Genomic DNA, 17,033 nt, shown 5'->3' with positions numbered 1-17,033 from the left:
AAAAGACAGGTTCTCAGGCAAGGTGGTCCTCCCTAGTATGTTTTGTCTCTGCTTTGTGAGGTTTTTTTAGATTTTTTATAGCTTTGTTTCTTACTTTTTCTTTCCTCTGGATGAAATGCCCACTTTCCCGCCACCACCCCATTTAAAAGGATGACGGGATAACCAAGTGAAGTCTGGCTCAAAAGCAGAAGAAAACGAAGATTTCCCTTTGAGCTCTGCTTTCTAATACGTAATAGGAAAATTTTCAGAATGAGTACAATGGGAAACAGTGTTTCAAATCATAGCTGACACTGCTTATTAAATCCATAAAAAAAACATTATTTCTTTAGCCTTTCCACTTAAAGATATGTGTGTTTACCCCTAGTATTTTAAGGTGTTAGTAGTTACAAAGTTACCAGGTTCTGCCTTTTTCCCGTCTTTCCACCCAAGCAAAGGCTCTCACTGACACAAATATACTGCTAGGGCTGATGGGTAATTTCCTAACAGTGCCTTACAAAAGGACCTTAACATTTTTTAACAAATTTGGATCTGTTCCTAGGACAACGTATGGTCATTCTTCAAAACACCACAGCAAAAACAAACAAACAAAAACCAAAAATTGCCAACCACCACCTTGAATAATAATCCACGTGTTCTGCTTTGCAAAGACAAATGACTCATTTAGGCTGAAGTAACTAGGCTGCCTTTGAGACGTTCATTGATTTTAAATTTAAAAAAATAACTGCTCTGTTTTGCATTAAGAATGACAACTAAATAACGGAGTAGACCTTGCTTAGTGTTATTTGTAGCAACTCCGTTGCACCTGTCTGAAGGAAAGGGGGGAGGACAGGCTTAAATGAGTAATCTTACTGATCAATAATCCCGATCTCTCAATGTGCTGTAGCAGGTAGTCAATTCTTGATAGAATTACTGAAATACAGCTCGCTGTTTTTCTTATGGCTCAGGTCTTTGGGTTCAGTGTACTGACTTTATTAACTTTAACTTTATTCTCCTTGAATGTTTGTCTCTTTTCCTTTATGTAGCTAACTTGGGGGTGGGGGAGGGGAGTTGAAGGAAAATGTGCTGTTCCACTTGTTCTGTACAGATACCCAAAAGGGAATTTGGGGTCCAGCAGATGAGAAAAAGGCTTAGAAGAGGGAGTTGTTCTTGGAATTTGTTTTTCACCCTCTTTGTAAACAGGCGTTCCTAATAAATTTGAACAGTGTAAGAAAAATAATAAAGTTTTAAAGGCGATATGGACTTGGGAGAATGGTTTTTCAAGCAATTAGAAGACTCCGGTTACATACAACTAGTGCAAGAACAATGTAAGTAGAAACTAGCCATCTTAATAGTCACAATGAACAGCTACTGGGTATTCTAATGATCTCTAAAAAGTTATTTCTTCAGAAGAAGTTTCATTGTGTGGCATGATATTATTCTTAATTATAAAAGAGACTGATAACCTGGGAGGAACTTTGTGTCTGGACTACTCACAAACCTGGTTACTCTCCCAACCCCAGCTCGTCAGCATCCCATGAATCTGGCCAGCTTGCTTCTGCTAAGTGATCTTTAATGACCCCACAGCAGCTATAAAATCCAAACACCTTCACGGGGCCAATGTGGCACATATGGCCCATGGTCGAGCCCCAGCGTTCTTCTTCCGTCCTATTATATAGTTCCTTCTGTAAACACTGCTACCCACACATCCTGAACTACTCAAAATTCTCTGAACGGAACAAACTCTTTATCATTTAGAAATACTTTCAGCAACAGGTATAGAAAACCTGACCAGCAGTGGCTTAATCTAAGAATATTTACTATGTTTTAACAAGAGGATAAGAAGTAGATAGTCCATGGGTTGGTTTTCACAGCTCCATAACAGAAGGGCCACACTCCAGAATTCGGGTTCCCACTTTGTTCCCACTTTCAGAATGTTACTTTCCCCTCCTCTGCTAGTCCTGTTGGCCACGCCTATCTGGTACCTGCTCTGCGGAAGGTGAACTACTCCAGTCTTTTTTCTAGGGGGGAGGTTTCAAGAGGGATCGGAGATGTGTGAGGATAATGTTGTACAAATAGGTAAAATCATGTCTCTTTTACAGCTATAAAATGAATATGCATTTGAAATTTTAACTCATTGATTAATGAGGGAACCAGGCAGATGTTATAATGGGTTCAAAGGAGAAATGAAAGAAGCACAAATGTATATGGAGTAAGGAAGATTGAATGAACGTACCGATGGGTGCAAACTGGCTTTTCCACAGCGGGGAGGATTGTCCTTCCTCGGGACAGAACTCACTTGCATTACTGCAGACGAGTTATTTTCCATTGCTTTCAGTTATCTATAACTTAGAGTTGTAAAATAGCTCCCATAGCATCAGAATCAGGTGAGTAGAAGGGTGTACTCTATAGTTTTCCATTGAAGCACCGATTTTTCCCTACAAAGAAAAAAGGTATAGTCAGTAAACGCTTAGAATTGTTTTAAGGACTAAATATCATAATCTCTAGTAATATTAAGAAAGTTCATTGTGCTTGCCACTAATTATTTCATATATTTTGACTTAATCTCCCCACTCAGACTTAAAACTCTTCCAATAATAAGAACTGAACTTTCCATTTCGTTGGTATCTTCCACTTCCTTTTTCCTCATTTTCACCATAACTATGGAGTCTTATGCTAAGTCAGCAGCAGATACTAGTAATTGCTTGCTGAATCAGTGAATTCATTAATTTTTTATAAAAAGGATGTGATACTGGGCTTCCCTGGTGGCGCAGTGGTTGAGAGTCCACCTGCTGATGCAGGGGACACGGGTTCGTGCCCCGGTCCGGGAAGATCCCACGTGCCGCGGAGCGGCTGGGCCCATGAGCCGTGGCCGCTGAGCCTGCGCGTCCGGAGCCTGTGCTCCACAACGGGAGAGGCCACAACTGTGAGAGGCCCGCGTATCGCAGAAAAAAAAAGGGATGTGACTTTTTAATTTTTTTAATTTCGATATAGCTTTAAAAATAGGTAAATATATATAAATATAAATATGTTTATAAAATAAATATATAAAATATATATTATATATAATATATAAAATAAATATAGCCATTTATTTTTTCTTGGTATTATGAGCCAAAACCACACTTCAAAATCCAATAAAAATGTTATAGTTATACACACTAGTAAACATTTTGACATGTGTGTGTATGTATTTCTGCAAAGTTAATCATTAATTGAATGAACTAATTTTTAAAATATTTTAATAATTATAAATATTTATAAAAGAGAATCATTATGCACTCAATACAAAGGGAAGAGAAAACTAGGTAAATACCCGTTTGCTTCTACCTATATTGATAGATTTTCACAGTATGCTTCTTTGGTTGTATATACCCCTTGGATTAGCCAGCTCATTGATTGTACTTTACTTTGTACATTATAGATAGAATCTGTATTAAAGTAATTTTACTCCCCAACTCCAATTTTTCATTATATTTAAACACCTGGGTATAAGTGTGGAAGTATATATTTTGAGTTTTACCTGAATTAGTTCCTTCCTTTTACATTTTTCTCTAATAATCTGGTTGTTTTCTAATTGGGCCCTATAAAACTTCAGTATACTACCACATATCTCTCTGAATTACTAAACAGTCGTGTTTTCTAGTAAACATGCTTTATTTATTTCTGCTTCATGATCCCCAGGTACTATCCCAACCCCATGTCGGGGATTATAATCCAGGACATGAACATAAGAGTCCTCTACAGCTTGAAAATCTTGAAGACTTTTTACAGCTTTTCCATCTTATTAGTTTGTCTTGATTTCCCATTGAGCCATTTCTAATTTTTCCAAAACTCGTAAATTTCGGAGTCCATGTTAGACAGACAGTCTAATTCTGACTAGTTCCAAGAGTAGCAGAAGGCCTGCTTCTTAGTTCTTATACATCACGTCTTTACAAAGGTAATCCAATATCACGTTAGCTTGTCTAGTATCAATATCAGCATTAATGCATTCAAATTGTTTCCTCACCTAGCTGATAATTAAAGAATTTTAATCCTGTGAATTGTCAGGAAGAACATCACTATTTCCTTCTATTTAAAATGTTTTAAGAGAATTCACTGCCACATAATATCCTAAAAGAAATTGATCATACTTTTCCTGTAATAAATGTTGTTCTGACAGTAAAGCATTAGTAACCAATTGATAACCTAGCAACAATATTGTGCTCTCTTTAGATAATTAATCTTAGCTATTTTCCTGTCAGAAGCAACAGTGCTTGATTTTATGTTGAGCCAGAAAGATTGCCAGTTTTGAAAATTAAAAAGCATTCCTTTTATATTATTCATTCCAGTAACAATTTATGATGGCGCATTTAGCTGCTGAACGCTTGTCAACAAACGTAATTATGTTTCGATATAAACAAGATTGGTGGTTTTACTAGGCTGCTCCATCTTTGTTGAGAATGTTTTGATTTAGGTTCAGATTATACAAGCTGTGTATTTATGTGTCATTTCTTTCCCTCCTTTGTTAATAGTTTTTTCTGATAATTACTTGTAGGCAAACAAGCATGCATTTAGGATCCCTATGCACTGGAGACATCAAACGGAGAAGAAAAGCTGCACCTTTGCCTGGACCTACTACAGCAGGTAAAAGAAAAAGGGCTTGGGGCAAAACACACAGATAAAGTTCATAAATCATCAAGAGTAAAATACAGATAACCCTTAATCACTAGCACTGAGGAGGAAGCACAGTTACAAGAAACTAGTAAAGCAAATCATTTGCCTTTGGTGTCAGGATGTATTGTGTGTTCTTTGTGTAGGTTTTTCAGGCCGCCGATCACTAAAGTATTTCCTACCCACCTGCAAAACTGTGTGAGGTATTACAGGATACAGATACTTCAAAGGCTGTGTCTTTGGCCTCAAGAAAGTTACAGACTTGTTGAGAAAACAAGGCATAAATTGATGAAAAGGTAAATAACCCCAGAGGAAATTAATAGTAATGAATTCACAAGTATTGAAGCAGCCTCAAAACACAAGGCCCATGTGGTAGTAGATGCCAGCCTGGTCATGAATGTGGCAGTCTGGTTTCTACAACCAGCTCTGCAGAGATCTTTGATTTCGTCTTTCCTTACTTAGACAAGTTAGCATTAGAATAAAAAAATCTCTCATCATTTCCACCTCAAACACTATGTCATTCTAATGAGTGTGGTATAGGGAGAACCACAGGTTTTGAGCTGAGAGAAGTCACTAGACCAAAGGGGACAGGAAGCCTTCCTGGAAAGGCAAGGACCTGAGCTTGGTAGGGAAGGATAAGAATAAGATTAATATGTATTGCAAGATCTCATGCAATATACCCTGAGAAAACCATAATTCAAAAAGAGTCATGTACCACAGTGTTCATTGCAGCTCTATTTACGATAGCCAGGACATGGAAGCAACCTAAGTGTCCATCGACAGATGAATGGATAAAGAAGATGTGGCACATACATACAATGGAATATTACTCAGCCATAAAAAGAAACGAAATTGAGCTATCTGTAGTGAGGTGGATGTACCTAGAGTCTGTCATACAGAGTAAAGTAAGTCAGAAAGAGAAAAACAAATACTGTATGCTAACACATACATATGGAATCTAAAAAAACAAAAATAGTTCTGAAGAACCTAGGGGCAGGACAGGAATAAAGACGTAGATGTAGAGAATGGACTTGAGGACACGGGGAGGGGGAAGGGTAAGCTGGGACGAAGTGAGAGAGTGGTATGAACATATATACACTACCAAACGTAAAACAGATAGCTAGTGGGAAGCAGCCACATAGCACAGGGAGATCAGCTTGGTGCTTTGTGACCACCTGGAGCGGTGGGTTAGGGAGGGTGGGAGGGAGGGAGACGCAAGAGGGAGGGGATATGGGGATATATGTATATGTAGAGCTGATTCACTTTGTTATACAGCAGAAACTAACACAACATTGTAAAGCAATTATACTCCAATAAAGATGTTAAATAGAAAAAAAAAGATCTCGTGCAAGAGCAGTGGTGCGGGAAGCAGAGATAAAAACCTGTGATAAGGGAGCCGACTAGGCCTTAAATGTGGACACGCGCACAGGAACAAACAATTAACTGTATGGGTTTGCAGTTCAGCAAACTATGAGAAAATGCTTTCCATGTAGATCCTTGATCAATTACAAAGTTATTATTATAGTAGTGGCCTATTGCTTGGGGTCCTTAACCATTCATATTTATAAACTGTCTCTCTCAGCTTCATTTAGGAATTCTTTTATAGGAAGAGTTATGTTCTCCAAGATTAATTACAGAATATGAAAATAAGATTCAGATTCAACAGGAGAGTAAGCAGTGAGAAGGGGAAAATACAGATATAGATAACAGATATGAATAGACAGATATCTTGACATGATGATTTCAAAGGAAGTAAAAGAGGTGAAGCTTAAATTCTGTATTCAGTAGACCTATCCCATAGTTCAGCACTAAAAAATTAAAGAATAACTTAAAATCGGAGTACCCACATACAGTTGTTGCATCCACATAAAGGGCTCAATTATGAACTGTAGTTATAAGTATAGTTACAAGTGTGATGTCTCATCTTCATCCTCTAACTTCGTTGAATTTTCAGAATTTGGAAGTAGGAACTACCTGTGTGCAGAATGTGTTTGTGTTCATGTAGAATAATATTTACTAATTACTGGGTGCCTACTGTGTACCAAAACCTTATTTTATCTTTGCAACAACTTGATGACTTAGGTGTTATTATCATTCATTTTACACCATAAAATGAAGATTCAGACATGTGTTAGGGTCTTCTTAGCTACCTAAGAAGGCAGAATGATTGAAGGGCAAAGGGAGGATTCAAGCCAATGTCTGCATGACTCCTAAACTCATGATCTTTTCATAACATACATATGGCCTTTCTGTAAGAATATATATGTAAAGACCATCTTATTTCATGTGTCTTATGCAATTATATATATATATATATCTTTATTTATACATAAATAGACTATTATACAATTTATTTATATTTATATAGACTATTACGTATCTTAAGTGCCATAAAAGATTTATCTAAATTTGCTGTATAGAAATACAGAACTTTCATTACAACACTTCTAATATATCTCTTTATACAGGAACATATAGCCACTTTTAGATCAAATACATGTCATAAGTTCCTCAAATCTTTCATAAGGCAGGTATAGGATTCTTTAATATTCCCATTCCAGTTGAATGGACCCCCGAATTCTCTTACCTTTCAATGATTCAAACACTGGTGGCAGAAATAGTACAAGAACAATCTTAGGAATGTGACTAAAGCACCTCAGAGCCAGCAATAAGGAAGAGAGACTATCAGGGTCAGGTCCTAACACTCTGAACATATGTGAAGTGAGAAGGAAAATGCATAATGGTTGGGGAGAGCGTAATGTGATTATTTCTACAGGGTGATTTTGATGTTACAACTCAGTAGCATCAGAGGAAATCATTTTTACAGCGTATAGGTATAAATATTAAACTTTAGCCTAAAACATTCATAAGCTTACAACAGCATATTCCAAGTGTTGTACTTCAAAACTTTAGTGATTCTCTTGAGACTCAAGATTTTGATTCTATTACTAGATTATTTATCTAAAAGAACATAACTCATAGAAACTTAATGCATTTTTGTAATTAATCCAATAGTATTGGAGTAGGAGAATTAGGTTACTCATTTTCGATGCATTTTTACAATCCATGCATAACCGTTCCTCTCAAAGAGGAAGAGAATGAGGTTACTTAAAAATCCTTAGTTTTAAAAAGAATATCTTCCAATACAAATGAATCAACTCTAAGGTGAAGATTATTCTCCAAATTCAAGTAAGAAATGCTTTTGCATAAATGCACTTTGATAATAAGGTTATGAATCCTAGATCATCTTGTCTCCAAAAATTACAGTTTTCAAATTCTGGAATATAGTTAATCACATAACAAAGAATCTTATCTTTATAAGCTTCCAAAGTTGAGTTAGCATGTAGAATTATTTTCAAGAAACTCTTCTTGCCATTTTGTAGGCCCTTACAGACCTCCCAGAAAACACATTGAATCGTGTTTTCACAGCTCCTTCTACCTGTAGTCAACTTTCAATCTAAGCTGGAAAAAGACAGGTGAAGGTAACACTTTCTGATGTGAAATCAGGAATGGGAGTTAAAAGGCTGACAGTCTGAATATTGTTTGATGATCCCCTCTGATTTATATATGACATATTATGTCATCAAATAGCAGATTTAGAAAAGATTTAGCCAAAGTTTATCAGAAAACTATAATTAGGTACTTTATAATCCCACACTGTGCTTATACAACAATTTAAGAGGCTAAACAGTTATATACTGTATCCATAATAAATAATATTTTTAAAGATTTAAAGTTCTCTATGAAATTAATAACCCCAAATCTGATCATCTCTACCTGCTAGTGTATTGAACATTTTACCCACCCTGTTGAAACAATAACACTGAAGCATAATTGAAGTAAGGCTATAGACTCGCCAGCAGTGTTATCGGTTGAACATTTATTAATTGTGACAGGAACACCGAATTTATTTCAGTGCTTTAGCTTATTTACTGCTCTTTCACCTTCGTATTTTGTATTGACACAGGAAAATGAATATTGATAAGGTTAGGTATTGATTTTTAAATGTATGGCTTGTTCTCTGCCTCATTCAAAGTCACACGCCAAAAGATAGTGGATGTCTCAGTAGCAAAGAATGTAGATTTACTATTATAAAACTGAGAACTGTTGAAGCAAGAAGGTTTGCCAGCAGAATGCATTTTATAGTTTGAAAAATGTCATCTGTAAAGGTGAAGAAAAGCAGTGAGCAAAATAGGAATGTTATTAACACGTTTTTAAGAGGCCGTCAGCAATGTTGGTTATGGTCTTGTGTTTTTGGTAGAAGTCACAGCTTAGTGAGGATTTGATACTAAAAAGATTTAAGTATGTTTATTGAGATATTGTGGCTACCACATTTTTTTTTTTTTTGCGGTACGCGGGCCTCTCCCTGTTGTGGCCTCTCCCGTTGCGGAGCACAGGCTCCAGATGCGCAGGCTCAGCGGCCATGGCTCACGGGCCCAGCCGCTCCGCGGCACGTGGGATCTTCTCAGACCGGGGCACGAACCCGTGTCCCCTGCATCGGCAGGCGGACTCTCAACCACTGCGCCACCAGGGAAGCCCTACCACATTTTTTAAAAAATGTTTTGTCCACTATGTATTACTAAATTCATTGTTATCCACAATTAGTATTTGCTGTTACTATTTTGCTTTCTATTGAAACATTATCATAGGGAAAGTATTTATCATAAGTAGTAGACTTTCTTCTCTACATTTTAAATTAGAAGTTCGATATCTCAGTGTAGATACTGCTCCAGCATAACTGTGTCTTTGTGGGCATGCAAGTTCTTAGCAAGGGGTTACATCACAGCTTTTTGTGACTTCTCCTCTGCATCCTACCGATATTTCAATACTAAAATAATCTTTATGAAGACTGAAGGCAATAAAGGCAGATTGTAAATCATAATGGGTGAAGGTTTCTAAAAGGTGTGCTTTTAAGTCATACTGAACATAATCAGGAAATGTTTGATGTAACCAAGCTCCTTTTCAAGGTGCTATGTCTCTTCAGTTGTCCAAATTTATCTTATCAATAATTATATATTTTAAATTTACCACGTTAACCTCTTTTTTTTTTTTTCGGCCGTGCTGGCTCTTCGTTGCTGCGTGCGTGCTTCTCGTTGCGGTGGCTTCTCTTGCTGCGGAGCACAGGTTCTAGGCACACGGGCTTCAGTAGTTGTGGCGCATGGGCTCAGTAGTTGTGGCTCGCGGGCTCTAGAGCACAGGCTTTGTAGTTGTGGCGCATGGGCTTAGTTGCTCCGTGGCATGTGAGATCTTCCCGGACCAGGAATCGAACCTGTGTCCCCTGCCTTGGCAGGTGGATTCTTAACCGCTGTGCCACCAGGGAAGTCCCCTATTTTTTTTATTTATTTTCTTTTGTCACTGGATCTGTATGACCACTGTATCTCTTCCAGAATTTTAAAACAGGCAGACTTTGGTGGGGGAGGGGGGCGGGGGGGGAATTGTTGTTATTCATTTTGAAACCAAACTATATCTAAACATATTGCAAAAGCCTAGGAAGTATGTAACTCTCTCCCTCTTGGATATATGAACCACCTTTCAGTCATGTGTCTCAGTAGAGTCTTAAACAGCTCTCCATTGTCATATGATACAAGAAACACTTAAGAAGGTAAGCACACATGTTAGATAGAAAATAATTGCTGTTCCTGACAGCATGAAAGACTAAATAATGAGAAAGTGCTCAAACCACAGAATACCTGGACATGCTGAATAATATGTGAAACCATCTCCTTTAGATGCATAGCTGAGACTGCAGGAAAGAAAGAGAGAAATGGCCCCAAGCACTCCCATGCCTATGCCAGTCTCGGAAGCCTTGAGGCTTGTTGGTTAGTGCCCTCGTGGAAAGAGAGGCAAGCCGGGGAGCTTGTGTAAGGCTCCTTATCAAGCCAGAACGTCTGATAAGCTCTATCCTCAGGACAGGGCAGACTAGAAACAAAACTCACCCACAAGCACAGGAAAATTAAGAATCTGGTTTCCACCGAGGCTCCAAGTAGAAAACTCTCTGAAGATTTGTAACCAAGAGCCTACCTTCACATATGAGTTTCTAGTTTAAAATGACACCAAGCCAAAAATTAGCATAAAAACTGGTCTTTGAAGCAAGTGCAAAACCACTCTAGAGGTACACACCTTCAACCCCATGTCTCAAGAACCACCACACATGAGACCCTATGAAGATGACCTCACAAACCAAAACTAAAAGAATCCGTTATTAAAACATTCAGAACGAAGAGGAATAACTGAAAAAAGAAAAGACAGATGTGATAAAGAACCAAGTAGAAATTTGAGATTATTTTATTTATTATGAAAATATCTTGAGAATTATAAACTCACTGGATGAGTTGAACAGCACATTAGATACAGGTGGGAAAAAAAAAAACAGTGAGTTTTAAGAGCGATCTGAAGAAACTACCTAAAAGAAGCACAGAGGGATAAAAATACGGAAAATATGAAAGAATAGCCAGAGAACTTGAAGGAGCATGCAGTACAATATATGTCTAATACAATAGAACTTCCAGAAAAAGTAGAAAGAATAGGGAAGTGCACTATTCCAGGAGAATGTTGAAAGAATTCAATGAAAATGCCAGAATTTTTAAAAATGAAGAAAACTTGAATCTTCATGTTCAAAAAGTACAAGTCTATCGAGAAGTTGTAAATATAAATAAGGTCATACCTAGACACACTGTAATAAAACTTTAGAACACCAAAGACAAAGAGAAGAACTTAAGGGCAACCAAGGAGAAAAGATACAACCTACGTAGGAATGAAATTACAGTGGCAACAAACTTAGAAAGAACAGTGCAATCCAGAAAATTAGAGAATATTTTCAAAGTGTGAGATGAAATAACTGAATCATCATAGAGTTTTCTGTCCAGTTAAATTATTTCCCAAGAATGAGGATGAAATTAAGACATTTTCAGGTAAAGACCCATCATTACTAAATTCAATAACTCATATAGAAGAAAATGGAATCCATGAAAAAAGAAAAAGAATAAATATCAAGAAGGAGTTGGGAGCAAAGAAATTGTTAAACGTGCATAAAGCTAAACTTACATTGAATGTATAAAAGTAATAATGATGATGGTGACAATGACCATAAAGAGGATTAATCTGGGTGTATAAAAGTAAGATGGAGCTAAAACTCTGGACAACAATAATATGTAAAATATGAGGGAATAATAAGTCAGGTATGCATGTTAACGTTTAACAGTAATCATTAAAAGAATAGAAACATAATATGTAATTTTCAAGCTGTATAAGCAAGCAATGGATGCCAGAAAGGAGGAAACAAAAATGTATAGAAAAAGCAAGGTAAATAGCATTAAGTAATAGTGTAAAAATAATCCAAATATATCAGTAATCACAATAAATGTAAATGGAGTAAATGCATCAATTAAATTCAAGGATTATCATAATGAATAAAAGAACAAAGTTCAGTATATGCTGTTTACAATAAATACAACTAAAACATAAATTGTCATTTAAATATCAGCCAAAGAAAGCTAGAGTAGCTGGGTTAATAACAAACAAAGGGAATTTTGAGGTATTTCAGGAAAGTTGAAACACTCTTCAAACAGACTTGCTATGCTAGTGTAGCACTTTTTTTCCAGGAGTTTGAAATTTATGGATATATTAAAATCTCAGTCGTTTGGGGAAATGTGGCAGAAGAAATGACATAATAGAAACTAATGGTGCTAGAATATTTTAAGATCAATGTTCAGTGAAAGGGTAACATTAAGACTCAGATGTCCTAAATTCAAGTTCTAACTGGGGCACTTTCTGACTAGTTGACTTTGGGCAGGTGCATTTCCTCTTTAAACCTCAGTTTCTTCTGTAAGTGGAGTCAATAATAACCTTTCAGGTTGCTACAGAAGATCAAAAGAAATGATGGCTACAGAAGCACTGGTAATCTCTAAGAGCTGCACCATTATAGTTTAAGTTATCCAAGTATGTCAATGTGTGTACTATGCTGAATACTGTCCAAATGCAAATTGAGAGAAGTTAATATTGCAATTAATATGTAACCCAATTAATTTTTTTTAATGGTTTGGAGCATCATCTCCACTAAACTTGTTTATTTGCCATTAATTCTCATAGGGAGGCAGTGTAGGTAATGGCAAGTGTGTAGGCTTTAAGAGTAAGCTTAACCAAAGTTTGAATCTTAGCTTAGGATGTGGTAATGGTCAAGTACTTCATCTCTCTGAGGCCCATTATAATTCCCCCCTGCACAACTGTTATGAGGAATGGAGATAACGAATGTTACATACCTAGCAATTAAACCACTTGCCAAGTACGTAGTAGGTAGACCATAAATGGTCCTGATCATATTATAGCATCAAACATCCCTGTGTGCCTTCAGTGTTTTAATAAAAACATTCCCCGGGCTTCCCTGGTGGCGCAGTGGTTGAGAGTCCGCCTGCCGATGCAGGGAACACGGGTTCGTGTCCCAATCCGGGGGGATCCCGCATGCCGCGGAGCGGCTGGGCCCGTGAGCCATGGCCGCTGAGCCTGCGCGTCCGGAGCCTGTGCTCCGCAACGGGAGACTCCACAACAGTAAGAGGCCCGCGTACTGCAAAAAAAAAAAAAAACCAAAACACTCCATTCTCCAGACATGTCAATACTGACCATGTTTTTCAGTCCCTACTATGCAAAGTTTTCATCATTTAAGAAAAAAAAAAAAAACGGCTTCCCTGGTGGCGCAGTGGTTAAGAATCTGCCAGCCAATGCAGGAGAACGGATTCGAGCCCTGGTCCGGGAAGATCCCACATGCCGCGGAGCAACTAAGCCCGTGTGCCACAGCTACTGAGCCTGTGCTCTAGAGCCCGCGAGCCACAGCTACTGAAGCCCACTCTCCTATAGACCGTGCTCCGCAACAAGAGAAGCCACCGCAATGAGAAGCCCACACACCACAAAGAGTAACCCCTGCTCACTGCAACTAGAGAAAGCCCGCCTGCAGCAAGGAAGACCCAACACAGCCAATTAATTAATTAATTAAATTTTCTAAAAAAGAAAAAAAAAAACCAAGAAACTAGTTTTACATTTCATTTTCTAAAACGTGGCTTGTATTTTTAAGCAGTTATCTATTTGAGCTGATTTTATTTAACAAAATTCCCATGAAAAATGTCTGAAATATTGCAGATAAAATGTAGAATGGTCTGAATTAGGCTTTTCTATATTAGGAAATAATTAAAACATTTGACAAAAAGTAGTAACAGCTACCACTTTCTCACATCCCAAACTGTGCTCAATGCTGTTTCTTTTCTTAACAGCAATCAAAAACCCATGTCCCTAAATTAGTTACTGAGAACAGAGGACAGTATTATAAATTGCAATTCTAATAATGTCACATATAATAATAACAATAATCCTGCCCTTCAGCTGGCTAGTAAAGTAATGGGGAAAGAGGATGGATGGGAAGAAAGAATGAACATAAACCATTAAAAGCCTTCTGAATACAGGGTCGGGACTGAAGCAATGCACTAGCTGTTATGTGGGAAGCAGCATGTGTCACCTCCCCTTCCACTGGCTGTTTATCCAACATCAATACAACACTTTAGGAGCCAAATGACTAAACAAGGTGCCAATTAGGCTTGCAGTCAGCTGGATAGATTAGCAGCTAAAAGAGACCGATACAAGATTTTCATCTCTTGAGCCAATTACACCAGTGAACTACCATCCACAATACACTTTGGAAGATTTGAAGGGAAAGGACCGACTCAGCTGTAATAGATGTAAGAGATCCAGTAGAAAGGGGGCTGGGAGCAGGGCTTGCGGAAGGGTTAGGAGGCTCTGTGTTGCTAAAATTGCCCAAGCAGGAGGAGAGCCTCCCAGGAAAGGACTTAAAGGATTTAGCACTGCTAGGAACAAAAGAAAAGGAAATGATGTTTGTCGGATGCTGTGCTGAGACTGAGCTGTTCCACTCCCATGTCTTAATCTCATAAAAGGATGAGCGACCAATAGTAGATCTCACTCTAGAATCATTTCCCATGAAAACTGAAGTATCTGTTGTTGTTGTTTTTTAAGTTGTATAGAAAAGCCATTGTTTTTTGTTTGTTTATGGCATCTTTGTTTCAGTGTAGAAAGATTTAACATTTGAGAAATTATTCTTTTTTTTTTACTGTAAAGATAATGCTTTATTTTATTTTTTGTTACGAAGAGAAATGAAACCAGCATTAAAAAGAGAGAGAATGGATTCTTTTCTGCCTGTATAAAAACGAAGCATGAACTTATGGTTACCAAAGGGGAAATGGGATAGGGGGTTGGGATAAAATAGGAATTTGGGATTAGCAGATACACACAACTATTTATAAAATAGATAAACAAGGTCCTACTGTATAGTGCAGGAAACTATATTCATTATCCTGTAATAAACCATAATGGAAAAGAATATTTAATATATATATATGTGTATACATATATGTATATATATGTATGTATTACTGAATCACTTTGCTGTATGCCAGAAACTAACACAACCTTGTAAATCAACTATACTTCAATTAAAAATATAGACAAAACATGGGAGGAATAGGGTAGCCACTGCTAGGCCACCATGCTTGAAACACCAACATTTTAAAATTACAAGAGTGAATCAATTATTTATTATTCACTTCGAACTAAGAATTGACCGCAATTTAGCAATTTGTGCAGAGATGTTTTAAATTGACCTCATGTTTTTTCTTAAATATTAAATTTTAAACCTGAACCTTTGAAAGCTCTTGTATTGAAAATATGATTAAATAGATGTGTAACCTAAAGCAGCATTAGCCCTGTGATCTGATTTTAGCTTATAGATGGAATTAAATTAATTCATGGTGATCACTAAAAAATTAGGGATATAAGACAAAATGCTAGTACACCATTTAATCTGACACACCTGAGCAGCAGCTGTTCGGAAAACAGTTAGATGCCTTGGTGGTCTGTCTTTGTTGTCACCATTATCGTAATTACAAAGTAAAAACTTTAAAAAAAACTTTATTGCCTTTTTGTTTTTATATTAAACAAGAGTTCTGACAAAACGCTTCTCTTTGTTTTTTTGGTAATTAAGAGTTCCATTTTTTATATTTTATAAGTATTTATACGTATATTTTTATGTAGTTTAAATATATACATAAAATCTCTGTGTATGTATATTTTACCTTTGTCAAGCAGTAAATAACTTTAGTCCAGAATTTTTCTTTGGTACAGTCTTTGGCCATTCGAGCTGTTCGCAGTTGAAGGTTTTTTCTCTTTTTTTTTTCTTTTTTTTTAATAAATTTACTTATTTACTTGTTTGGTTTTTGGCTGCATTGGGTCTTCGTTGCTGCGCGTGGGCTTTAGTTGCGGCGAGTGGGGGCTACTCTTCGTTGCGGTGCACGGGCTTCTCATTGTCGTGGCTTCTCTTGTTGCAGAGCATGGGCTGTAGGTGCGCGGGCTTCAGTAGTTGTGGCACGATGGCTCAGTAGTTGTGGCTCGTGGGGTCTAGAGCGCAGGCTCAGTAGTTGTGCATGGGCTGAGTTGCTCTGCAGCGTGTGGGATCTTCCCGGACCAGGGCTCAAACCTGTGCCCCTTGCATTAGCAGGCAGATTCTTAACCACTGCGCCACCAGGGAAGCCCGGTTTTTTCTATTACATATTAAGATACTTGTTTCAATGAGCTAAGAACCAATTTGACAAATCCAAAACCAACTCATTATTGTGGTAGCCCAGTTCTCACTCCCTGTAATGAAGTCAGCAAATGGCAACAGTGTATTCTATTCTCAGTCAGAAAATGTACTGAAGATTGAGAATATCAAAATGTTTGGTAAAGGTCTTGCAAAAATCAACTGATGATTACTCTATAGTTTCAGTTATAAAACTCATCAGTTTCGGTTATAAAACTCATCTCTATTTGCAATTTCCTTCTGCAAGTTTGAATCACAAGGAACAACCCACTCGCTATTCCCCAGAAAGCCAGATACAAATTACCAGATTAAATATACTGTTAGTTCAACCCTGACATTTCTTTTCTTTATTATTTTTTTACTGTGAGATACATATACCAGAGAATATATCGAAATGTGTAGATACAGTTTTAAAACACAATAATAAATTGGCCATTAGTGTAGCCACCACCCAGGTCAAGAAATAGAACTCTATATGCTGCGGTCCCATAGATAATATTTTTTGTTATTGTTACTGGTGCTTAAGGAGCCTTCTGTGCCTTGTATCACCATCCTAAACACAATCTTAGAGAAGTAGGACAGAGAATCCCAAATTTGGCAGGGTGAGGTGAGGTAGATGGTGCTGTCATAATCCCAAATCAGGGAGGAAAGATGGATGATGATGGGAAAGGGGTGCAGGGAGCACGTGGGTTGGTACCAAAGAGACATCAACTCACAAGCCTTGGAGAGTAGTGAGTGATTTTGTCAACAACTGCTCATTTCAACCCTCAGA

General features: G+C 37.4%; 1 protein-coding gene and 1 long non-coding RNA gene across 3 annotated transcripts in view; one reads left to right on the top strand and one right to left on the bottom strand.

The window, feature by feature from the left end:
* Positions 1 to 17,033, bottom strand: part of LOC307193223 — a 284,938-nt gene that overhangs the window by 53,986 nt on the left and 213,919 nt on the right. For both annotated transcript variants that reach the window (XR_013830255.1, XR_013830256.1), the window contains exon 3: positions 2,213 to 2,414. This is a non-coding gene — a long non-coding RNA (uncharacterized lncRNA). The remainder of the gene's footprint in view (positions 1 to 2,212; positions 2,415 to 17,033) is intronic.
* The window catches only part of GPATCH2 (G-patch domain containing 2), a 165,761-nt gene that overhangs the window by 143,749 nt on the left and 4,979 nt on the right, over positions 1 to 17,033 (top strand). Inside the window, exon 9 of the mRNA XM_079934746.1 lies at positions 4,514 to 4,602. Coding sequence (XP_079790872.1) covers positions 4,514 to 4,602 — 89 coding nt within the window. The remainder of the gene's footprint in view (positions 1 to 4,513; positions 4,603 to 17,033) is intronic.

This window comes from Stenella coeruleoalba (assembly GCF_951394435.1).
Source record: "Stenella coeruleoalba genome assembly, chromosome: 1".
NCBI classification, from domain to species: domain Eukaryota; kingdom Metazoa; phylum Chordata; class Mammalia; order Artiodactyla; family Delphinidae; genus Stenella; species Stenella coeruleoalba.
The sequence above is the reverse complement of the archived record's forward strand: the minus strand, read 5'-3'. Positions and strand labels throughout refer to the sequence as shown.